General features: G+C 45.0%; 1 protein-coding gene across 1 annotated transcript in view; it reads left to right on the top strand.

Moving 5' to 3' along the window:
- The first annotated feature begins 3,425 nt into the window (after nucleotides 1-3,425).
- Nucleotides 3,426-11,672, top strand: part of pogzb (pogo transposable element derived with ZNF domain b) — a 22,957-nt gene continuing 14,710 nt past the window's right edge. The window contains exons 1-9 of the mRNA XM_078245099.1: nucleotides 3,426-3,429; nucleotides 3,505-3,679; nucleotides 4,713-4,861; nucleotides 5,860-5,960; nucleotides 6,127-6,273; nucleotides 6,590-6,724; nucleotides 8,047-8,243; nucleotides 9,326-9,475; nucleotides 11,040-11,099. Of these exons, the coding sequence (XP_078101225.1) occupies nucleotides 3,426-3,429; nucleotides 3,505-3,679; nucleotides 4,713-4,861; nucleotides 5,860-5,960; nucleotides 6,127-6,273; nucleotides 6,590-6,724; nucleotides 8,047-8,243; nucleotides 9,326-9,475; nucleotides 11,040-11,099 (1,118 nt within the window). The remainder of the gene's footprint in view (nucleotides 3,430-3,504; nucleotides 3,680-4,712; nucleotides 4,862-5,859; nucleotides 5,961-6,126; nucleotides 6,274-6,589; nucleotides 6,725-8,046; nucleotides 8,244-9,325; nucleotides 9,476-11,039; nucleotides 11,100-11,672) is intronic.

Genomic DNA, 11,672 nt, shown 5'->3' with positions numbered 1-11,672 from the left:
TCCATCTTTCATGTTGTCTCTGTCACATGATAAACTCCCAGCTGCTGCTAATGCTGCTAAAGGGTATCGTAGCTTCCTGAAGAAGGAAACTCGGAGGACCACACGTATTCAAAATCCAGATTTCAGGAAGAGGAGTCTTCTTCTTCTTCACCCAGAAAAATAAAAAGGAGATTGAAAAGAGCAAGAGAGCGTCTTCTTGAAGCGTGAAGGCTACCGTAGCTGGAATACGTACTTTGAACTGCGTGGAGCGAGAGCTGATGATATATGATCTCAATGCTAGACGGGAGACACTCGTACACACTGGACCTTTAATGTTTGTATTTGTGCTTTTCCATTTTATATTTCATACATTTTATTTCTGATAATAAAAGCCTATCTTTGGAAAAGAGAATGTCCCTGTATTTTTTCCACTGTCCTTATGATGATAATAATATAAAAGGTCGTATGACATGCTGCTTTTTGGATGCTTTTATATAGACCTTAGTGGTCCCCTAATACTGTATCTGAAGTCTCTTTTATATAGGCCTTAGTGGTCCCCTAATACTGTATCTGAAGTCTCTTTTATATAGACCTTAGTGGTCCCCTAATACTGTATCTGAAGTCTCTTTATATAGACCTTAGTGGTCCCCTAATACTGTATCTGAAGTCACTTTATATAGACCTTAGTGGTCCCCTAATACTGTATCTGAAGTCTCTTTTATATAGACCTTAGTGGTCCCCTAATACTGTATCTGAAGTCTCTTTTATATAGACCTTAGCGGTCCCCTAATACTGTATCTGAAGTCTCTTTTATATAGACCTTAGTGGTCCCCCTAATACTGTATCTGAAGTCTCTTTTATATAGACCTTAGTGGTCCCCTAATACTGTATCTGAAGTCTCTTTTATATAGACCTTAGTGGTCCCCCTAATACTGTATCTGAAGTCTCTTTTATATAGACCTTAGTGGTCCCCTAATACTGTATCTGAAGTCTCTTTTATATAGACCTTAGTGGTCCCCTAATACTGTATCTGAAGTCTCTTTTATATAGACCTTAGTGGTCCCCTAATACTGTATCTGAAGTCTCTTTATATAGACCTTAGTGGTCCCCTAATACTGTATCTGAAGTCTCTTTATATAGACCTTAGTGGTCCCCTAATACTGTATCTGAAGTCTCTTTTATATAGACCTTAGTGGTCCCCTAATACTGTATCTGAAGTCTCTTTTATATAGACCTTAGTGGTCCCCCTAATACTGTATCTGAAGTCTCTTTTATATAGGCCTTAGTGGTCCCCTAATACTGTATCTGAAGTCTCTTTTATATAGACCTTAGTGGTCCCCTAATACTGTATCTGAAGTCTCTTTTATATAGACCTTAGTGGTCCCCTAATACTGTATCTGAAGTCTCTTTTATATAGACCTTAGTGGTCCCCTAATACTGTATCTGAAGTCTCTTTATATAGACCTTAGTGGTCCCCTAATACTGTATCTGAAGTCTCTTTATATAGACCTTAGTGGTCCCCTAATACTGGATCTGAAGTCTCTGAGCTACGATGTTAGCACAGGCCTGATAGAACCAAACTCCATCCAGAAAACAAGCATTTTATAAGTTGTTTGCTTGTCGTCTTGCGAACAGTACAAGTATTCAGATCATTTACTCCAGTACTGTACTTGTAATGTACTCCAAATGTTGAGGTACTTGTACTTTACTTGAGTCTTTTCTCTTCATGTCACTTTCTACTTCTACTCCGCTACATTTCAGAGAGAAATACTGTACTTTAGTTACTCCTCTACATTCGTCTGTTCCAGCTTTAGTTACTAGTTACTTTAGTTACTTTAGTTACTCCCTCTACATTCGTCTGTTACAGCTTTAGTTACTAGTTACTTTAGTTACTTTAGTTACTCCTCTACATTCGTCTGTTCCAGCTTTAGTTACTAGTTACTTTAGTTACTCCTCTACATTCGTCTGTTCCAGCTTTAGTTACTAGTTACTTTAGTTACTCCTCTACATTCGTCTGTTACAGCTTTAGTTACTAGTTACTTTAGTTACTCCGCTACATTCATCTGTTCCAGCTTTAGTTACTAGTTACTAGTTACTTTAGTTACTCCGCTACATTCATCTGTTCCAGCTTTAGTTACTAGTTACTAGTTACTTTAGTTACTCCTCTACATTCGTCTGTTCCAGCTTTAGTTACTAGTTACTTTAGTTACTCCTCTACATTCGTCTGTTACAGCTTTAGTTACTAGTTACTTTAGTTACTAGTTACTTTAGTTACTCCTCTACATTCATCTGTTCCAGCTTTAGTTACTAGTTACTTTGTTACTAGTTACTTTTAGTTACTCCTCTACATTCATCTGTTCCAGCTTTAGTTACTAGTTACTTTAGTTACTAGTTACTTTAGTTACTCCACTACATTCATCTGTTCCAGCTTTAGTTACTAGTTGCTTTAGTTACTAGTTACTTTAGTTACTCCGCTACATTCATCTGTTCCAGCTTTAGTTACTAGTTACTTTAGTTACTCCACTACATTCATCTGTTCCAGCTTTAGTTACTAGTTACTTTAGTTACTCCACTACATTCATCTGTTCCAGCTTTAGTTACTAGTTACTTTAGTTACTCCTCTACATTCATCTGTTCCAGCTTTAGTTACTAGTTACTTTAGTTACTCCGCTACATTCATCTGTTCCAGCTTTAGTTACTAGTTACTTTAGTTACTCCGCTACATTCATCTGTTCCAGCTTTAGTTACTAGTTACTTTAGTTACTCCGCTACATTCGTCTGTTCCAGCTTTAGTTACTAGTTACATTAGTTACTAGTTACTTTAGTTACTCCACTACATTCATCTGTTCCAGCTTTAGTTACTAGTTACTTTAGTTACTAGTTACTTTAGTTACTCCACTACATTCATCTGTTCCAGCTGTAGTTACTAGTTACTTTAGTTACACCGCTACATTCATCTGTTACAGCTTTAGTTACTAGTTACTTTAGTTACTCCACTACATTCATCTGTTACAGCTTTAGTTACTAGTTACTTTAGTTACTCTGCTACATTCATCTGTTCCAGCTTTAGTTACTAGTTACTTTAGTTACTAGTTACTTTAGTTACTCCACTACATTCATCTGTTCCAGCTTTAGTTACTAGTTACTTTAGTTACTAGTTACTTTAGTTACTAGTTACTTTACACATTAAGATTTCTGACCACACAACACATGTAGTTTATAACATCTGATGTTTGATTCTAAAGTAAACTAGCCGACAATATAACGACTACAAGTCAGCTGAGATGATCAGACCATTACACACACAACTGGTTGTGTGTGTGTGTGTGTGTGTGTGTGTGTGTGTGTGTGTGTGTGTGTGTGTGTGTGTCTGTTACAGATTTTACCTTATGTAACATTTTCACTGCAGGACTTTTACTGCAGTAATCTGAATACTTCTTCCAGCGATGGGTAAAGTACAAGTACCTTAATGTTTGTACTGGAGTAAATGGACTTATATTCTGTCTTTGTCTCCCGGTCCGCCAGCCACTGGGCCCTCGGCGCCGGCCTCCAGCCCCCCCAAAGTGGTGATGAGTGTGGAGGAGTTTTACTACGGGACGTTTGAAGGCGACCTGAGTCTGAGGAAGCCCCTCCCTCTGGGGATCAAACCCTCGGCCTTCATCTGCCAGATCTGCTCTCACATGGCCGACACCAACCTCAGGTAAACACCTGGACACACCTGGGCACACCTGGGCACACTTAGACACACCTACACACACCTAGACACACCTACACACACCTAGACACACACACCTAGACACACCTAGACACACCTACACACGCCTAGACACACACCTACACAAACCTAGACACACCTACACACACCTACACACACCCAGACACACCTACACACACCTAGATACACACACCTAGATACACCTAGACACACCTAGACACACCTACACACACCTAGACACACACCTACACACACCTACACACACCTAGACACACCTAGATACACCTAGACACACCTAGACACACCTACACACACCTACACACACCTAGACACACCTAGACACACCTAGATACACCTAGACACACCTACACACACCTAGACACACCTACACACACCTAGACACACCTACACACACCCAGACACAGCTAGACACACCTGGGCACACCTGGGCACACTTACACACACCTAGACACACCTAGACACACCTACACACACCTAGACACACCTACACACACCTAGACACACCTACACACACCTAGACACACTTACACACACCTAGACACACCTACACACACCTACACACACCTAGACACACCTACACACACCTAGACACACCTACACACACCTAGACACACCTAGACACACCTACACACACCTAGACACACCTAGACACACCTACACACACCTAGACACACCTACACACACCTAGACACACTTACACACGCCTACACACGCCTAGACACACCTAGACACACCTAGACACACACCTAGACACACACCTAGACACACCTACACACACCTAGACACACACCTACACACACCTAGACACACCTAGACACACCTACACACACCTAGACACACCTACACACACCTAGACACTCAGACACACTCAGACACACCTGATATTGTCTCGTATCGATCGAAGACTTAAGAAATCAGCAAATATAACATTGTATCGTTATAAAACTTGTGATTTGTGTGTCTGTGTGTGTGTGTGTGTGTGTGTGTGTGTGTACAGGTTCATGCATCACATGCTGCAGCACTCGGAGCTGATTGGAGCAGGAAGTGATGACAGGAAGTGCTGCAGGTTCTGTTATCGCCAGTTCTCGTCTCCGGCTCAGCTGCAGAGCCACCAGGACCAGGTGCACGGCTCGGCCCAGTCCTCCTGTAAGAACCACACACCACGGATGCATTCTGGGACTCTGGGTTGTTCACATTTCTTCAAACCAATCACAACGGTCTTGGCCCACTGGGAGGTTAAGGCGGGCCTGCTGACCAGTGTATCTCCGTCCACAGCAGTCCCACCAATCGCTCCCAAAACGTCCCAGTTAGAGAGACATGATCTAACATATTCTTTGTGAGGACTTTACCTGGGTCTTCTCACCTCTCTCTCTCTGTCTCTCTCCCTCTCTCTCTCTCTCTCTCCCTCTCTCTTACCTCCCCCTCTCTCTGTCTCTCTCCCTCTCTCTTACCTCCCCCTCTCCCTCTCTCTCTCTGTCTCTCTCCCTCTCTCTCTCTCCCTCTCCCTCTCTCTCCTCTCTCTCTCCCTCTCTCTTACCTCCCCCTCTCCCTCTCTCTCTCTGTCTCTCTCCCTCTCTCTTACCTCCCCCTCTCTCTCCCTCTCCCTCTCTCTCTCTGTCTCTCTCCCTCTCTCTCTCTCTCTCTCCCTCTCTCTCTCTCTCCCTCTCTCTCTCTCTCTCTCTCTCTCTCTCTTACCTCCCCCTCTCTCTCTCTCTCTCTCTCTCTCTCTGTCTCTCTCTCTCTTACCTCCCTCTCTCTCTCTCTCTCTCTGTCTCTCTCCCTCTCTCTGTCTCTGTCTCTCTCCCTCTCTCTTACCTCCCCCCCTCTCTCTCTCTGTCTCTCTCTATCTCGCTCTCGCCCTCTCTCTGTCTCTCTTACCTCCCCCTCTCTCCCTCTCTCTCTCTCTCTCTCTGTCTCTCTCTCTCTCTCTTACCTCCCTCTCTCTCTGTCTCTCTCCCTCTCTCTTACCTCCCCCCTCTCTCTCTCTGTCTCTCCCTCTCTCTCTCTCTCTATCTCGCTCTCGCCCTCTCTGTCTCTCTTACCTCCCCCTCTCCCTCTCTCTCTCTCTCTCTCTGTCTCTCTCTCTGTCTCTCTTACCTCCCCCTCTCCCTCTCTATCTCTCTCTCTCTGTCTCTCTCTCTCAGCCATGTGTCGTATCTGTGAGTGGGCGTTTGAGAACGAGCCAGCCTTCCTGAACCACATGAAGTCCAACCACAAACCGGGAGAGATGCCGTACGTCTGCCAGGTGAGTCTGACCGCTGAGCCCATTAACCTGTACGTCCTCGGGCCTCGTTACCTGGGCTGTGACTCTACAGGTGTGTTAGTTACCTGGGCTGTGACTCTACAGGTGTGTTAGTTACCTGGGCTGTGACTCTACAGGTGTGTTAGTTACCTGGGCTGTGACTCTACAGGTGTGTTCGTATCGCTCGTCCTTCTACTCGGACGTCCTGTCGCACTTCGCCAGCTTCCACAGAGAGTCTCGCTTCCTGTTGTGTCTCTTCTGCCTGAAGGTGAACAGAAACCCTGTCAGCTACCAGCAGCACCTGCTGAGACACCAGGTAATAGACACACACACACAGAAACACACACACACACACACACACACACACACACACACACACACACACACACACACAGACAGAAACAGACACACAAGCAAGTTGAGTGCTACATTACTGACTTTTCTTTTCTGTCTTTTCTTACTCTGTGTCTCTGTGTCTCCTGTCTCTGTCTCTCTGTGTCTCCTGTCTCTGTCTCTCTGTGTCTGTCTCTCTGTGTCTGTCTCGCTGTGTCTCTGTCTCTGTCTCTGTGTCTCTGTGTCTGTCTCGCTGTGTCTCTGTGTCTGTCTCTGTGTCTCCTGTCTCCCTGTCCCAGATGAACCAGGCCTTCCACTGCAATAGATGCCGTCTCCAGTTTGTCTTCCTGAAGGACAAGATGCAGCACAAGCTGGAGAACCATCGCAGCTTCCGTCGGCCCGCCCAGCTGGAAGGACTGCCGCCGGGGTCAAAGGTCAGGTCATTAAACACAAACCTAGGGCTGTCAAAACTGGACAACAGTGGCATTTTAATCTTCCTTCTAAAAAAATCACAGAGGTTTGAATACATTGGAACATCGGTTGGGTTGGACCGGGGCTCGGTTGGGTTGGACCGGGGCTCGGTTGGGTTGGACCGGGGTACGGTTGGGTTGGACCGGGGCTCGGTTGGGTTGGACCGGGAGTACGGTTGGAGTTGGACCGGGGGCTCGGTTGGGTTGGGCCGAGCACGGTTGGGTTGGGCCGGGGCTCGGTTGGAGTTGAGCGAGGGCTCGGTTGGGTTGGACCGGGGCTCGGTTGGGTTGGGCCTGGGCTCGGTTGGGTTGGACCAGGGCACGGTTGGGTTGGGCCTGGGTACGGTTGGGTTGGGCCTGGGCTCGGTTGGGTTGGACCAGGGCTCGGTTGGGTTGGACCAGGGCTCGGTTGGGTTGGGCCGGGGCACGGTTGGGTTGGGCCGGGGCTCGGTTGGGTTGGACCGGGGCTCGGTTGGGTTGGGCCTGGGCTCGGTTGGGTTGGGCCGGGGCTCGGTTGGGTTGGACCAGGGCTCGGTTGGGTTGGACCGGGGCTCGGTTGGGTTGGACCAGGGTACGGTTGGGTTGGGCCAGGGCTCGGTTGGGTTGGGCCGGGGCTCGGTTGGGTTGGGCCGGGGCTCGGTTGGGTTGGGCCGGGGCTCGGTTGGGTTGGACCGGGGCTCGGTTGGGTTGGGCCGGGGTACGGTTGGGTTGGGCCAGGGCTCGGTTGGGTTGGGCCGGGGTACGGTTGGGTTGGACCGGGGCTCGGTTGGGTTGGGCCGGGGTACGGTTGGGTTGGGCCAGGGCTCGGTTGGGTTGGACCGGGGCTCGGTTGGGTTGGACCGGGGCTACGGTTGGGTTGGGCCAGGGCACGGTTGGGTTGGACCGGGGCTCGGTTGGGTTGGGCCGGGGTACGGTTGGGTTGGGCCAGGGCTCGGTTCGGGAACAGGAATTGTACTCGGTAATAGGGGTGTAAGAAAAAATCGATAAACTTGAGTATCGCGATATTTTATTTTACTGTATCGATTTTCAAAAACACAATATTGATTTTATGAACATCATGTCTTTTTTTAAATATTAGTTTTTCTAAAATTATACTTTAAAAAATACCCATATATCGCCTTACGCACAGTATCTAAATATGTTGCAATATACTGAATCGTCACCCATGCATCGCGATAAGTATCGTATCGCCAGATTCTCCCTTTTTTTGGCGTTTTTGTCACTTATTTGATTTAATATCTGACTGTCTCTCTGTTATATTTTAATAACTCTGACTGTGTCTCCAGGTAACGATCAGGACTTATGGAAAGGTCCGGACTCTGCCGTCAGCGTCACCGGGGGTCCGGCTGCAGAGCCCCTCCTCCCTCATCCAGCCAATCAACATCAAGACAGAGAAACCTGCCACCCAGAGGAGCCCCCCCCTCTTCAAACCGCCCCGATCACCTACGAAGAAGACGGTCAGCCGCAGAGTCAGCGTCGACAGGTGAGGTTAACGGGCCCGGTACTTTGCAGCGTAACGTACGCAGAGCACATGTTTCAACACTATAAGAAATACACCGGGCAGAGGACAGTCTGCTCCGTGTAAAAACTGGACAGGACTGTTCAGGGATCTTCAACAGGGGGTGCTATGTGTAAGCCATGTAACCAGTGCAAATCATTTTTGGTAGAAATAATAAGTCTCTATAAAGAGGAAGAATACAGCGATGTCAGCGATAGATTTACTCAACAGCCTTGGACCTGGAGAACATTTAGATGGTGATGAGAAAAGGAGACAAAAACTTGGAAAAAGACGGTAGAGAGAAGGAAGGAAGGCAACACTAGGGTGACACAAGTGACAAAAAATTCCAAAAAGAGACAAAAACTTTGAAGAAAAGAAGACGGTAGAAAAAAGTAATGAAGAAAGGCAAGAATAGGTCGAAACAAACAACAAAACCTTCAAAAAAGGTCACAAACTTGGAGAAAAATAGAAGTAACTACAGCCTTGGAACTGCAAATCATTTAGCAAAAAATGTCACATACCTCCTGAGTACCTCTAGGGGGACACGTACCCCCTGCAGTCCTCCAGAGTACCCCTAGGGGGACACGTACCCCCTGCAGTCCTCCAGAGTACCCCTAGGGGGACACGTACCCCCTGCAGTCCTCCAAAGTACCCCTAGAGGGACACGTACCCCCTGCAGTCCTCCAGAGTACCCCTAGGGAGACACGTACCCCCTGCAGTCCTCCAGAGTACCTCTAGGGGGAGACGTACCCCCTGCAGTCCTCCAGAGTACCCCTAGGGGGACACGTACCCCCTGCAGTCCTCCAAAGTGCCCCTAGGGAGACACGTCCGGGGAGTCAATGCAGGGGGGCATCCTAATTATTGTCTTAGATCCCCCCCCCTGCTTACAGGTGAGGTAGTCAGTGAGGCATCCACAGATCCAGTCAACCGTGAGGATCTATGTTTAACATTAAAACATGGTTATCAGGCCATTTGAACAGCTTAGTATTCTATGCAGATACCACATAAATACTGTTTCAGCTCTGATCAGTGAGTACCTAACGCAGTACGTGTCCCGTGTCCTGCAGGACGTCCTGTCCCGCCTCAGAGCGCCTGCTGTGTTTGGAGTGTGGGACCGACATCTCCGACTTCTCAGCTCACTACCCGACTCACGTGTCCTGTCTGCTGTGTCCCTACGCCAGCTGCTGCTCCCGCGCCTACGCCACGCACATGATCCAGTAGGTTACTGCAGTAATATATATATATATATATATATATATATATATATATATAGATATATATATACATGATCCAGTAGGTTACTGCAGTAATATGTATATATATATATATATATATATATGATCCAGTAGGTTACTGCAGTAATATATATGATCCAGTAGGTTACTGCAGTAATATATATATATGATCCAGTAGGTTACTGCAGTAATATATATGATCCAGTAGGTTACTGCAGTAATATATATATGATCCAGTAGGTTACTGCAGTAATATATATATGATCCAGTAGGTTACTGCAGTAATATATATCATATATATATATATATATATATATATATATATATATATATATATATATCTATATATATATATATTACTGCAGTAATATATATATGATCCAGTAGGTTACTGCAGTAATATATATATGATCCAGTAGGTTACTCAGTAATATATATATGATCCAGTAGGTTACTCCAGTAATATATATATATGATCCAGTAGGTTACTGCAGTAATATATATATATGATCCAGTAGGTTACTCCAGTAATATATATATGATCCAGTAGGTTACTGCAGTAATATATATATATGATCCAGTAGGTTACTCCAGTAATATATATATGATCCAGTAGAGTTACTCAGTATATATATATATATATAATATATATATATATATATATATATATATGATCCAGTAGGTTACTGCAGTAATATATATATATATGATCCAGTAGGTTACTGCAGTAATATATATATGATCCAGTAGGTTACTGCAGTAATATATATATATATGATCCAGTAGGGTTACTGCAGTAATATATATATGATCCAGTAGGTTACTCAGTAATATATATATGATCCAGTAGGTTACTGCAGTAATATATATATATATGATCAGTAGGTTACTGCAGTAATATATATATGATCCAGTAGGTTACTGCAGTAATATATATATATGATCCAGTAAGGTTACTCAGTAATATATATATGATCCAGTAGGTTACTGCAGTAATATATATATGATCCAGTAGGTTACTGCAGTAATATATATATATATATGATCCAGTAGGTTACTGCAGTAATATATATATGATCCAGTAGGTTACTGCAGTAATATATATATGATCCAGTAGGTTACTGCAGTAATATATATATGATCCAGTAGGTTACTGCAGTAATATATATGATCCAGTAGGTTACTGCAGTAATATATTTATATGATCCAGTAGGTTACTGCAGTAATATATATGATCCAGTAGGTTACTGCAGTAATATATATATATGATCCAGTAGGTTACTGCAGTAATATATATATGATCCAGTAGGTTACTGCAGTAATATATATGATCCAGTAGGTTACTGCAGTAATATATATATATGATCCAGTAGGTTACTGCAGTAATATATATATGATCCAGTAGGTTACTGCAGTAGAAGAAGCAGAAGTTGTTTTTATTACATTTCTTTTAGTTTCGTTGTGCTGGACGTCAGTAACTGTATAATAATAATATAAGATTAATACTATATGTGATATTAAAAGCTGTGATTGTTGTTTGTTTCAGTCATCACGTACCGAGACCCAAAGACAAAGTAGTTCCTCTGCACAGACTGCCTCCTCCCTGGTGAGACGCCAGCATTATTCATCTCTGATTGGTTGTCAGCTGTTAGTCCCGCCCCTCTGTCTCTCTCTCTCTGCCTCTCTCTCTCTCTCTCTTTCTCTCTCTCTTTCTAATTGGCTGTCAGTCTAATTCCAGCTGTGTGTCCCGCCCCTCTGACTCTCTCTCCCTCTCTCTCTCTCTCTCTCTCTCTCTCTCTCCCTCTCTCTCTCTCTCTCTCTCTCTCTCTCTCTCTCTCCCTCTCTCTCTCTCTCTCTCTGTCTCTCTCTCTCTCTCTCTCTCTGTCTCTCTCTCCCTCTCTCTCTCTGTCTCTCTCCCTCTCTCCCTCTCTCCCTCTCTCTCTCTCGGTCTCTCTCTCTCTCTCTCCCTCTCTCTCTCTCTCTCTCTCTGTCTCTCTCTCTGTCTCTCTCTTTCCCTCTCTCTCTCTCTGTCTCTCTCCCTCTCTCTCTCTCTCTCTCTCTCTCTCTCTCTCTCTCTCTCTCTCTCTCTCTCTCTCTCTCTCTCTCTGTCTCTCTCTCTCCCTCTCTCTCTCTCTGTCTCTCTCTCTCTCTCTCTCTCTCTCTGTCTCTCTCTCTCTGT

Source organism: Sander vitreus, unplaced genomic scaffold, assembly GCF_031162955.1.
Source record: "Sander vitreus isolate 19-12246 unplaced genomic scaffold, sanVit1 ctg377_0, whole genome shotgun sequence".
NCBI classification, from domain to species: Eukaryota; Metazoa; Chordata; class Actinopteri; order Perciformes; family Percidae; genus Sander; species Sander vitreus.
The sequence above is the reverse complement of the archived record's forward strand: the minus strand, read 5'-3'. Positions and strand labels throughout refer to the sequence as shown.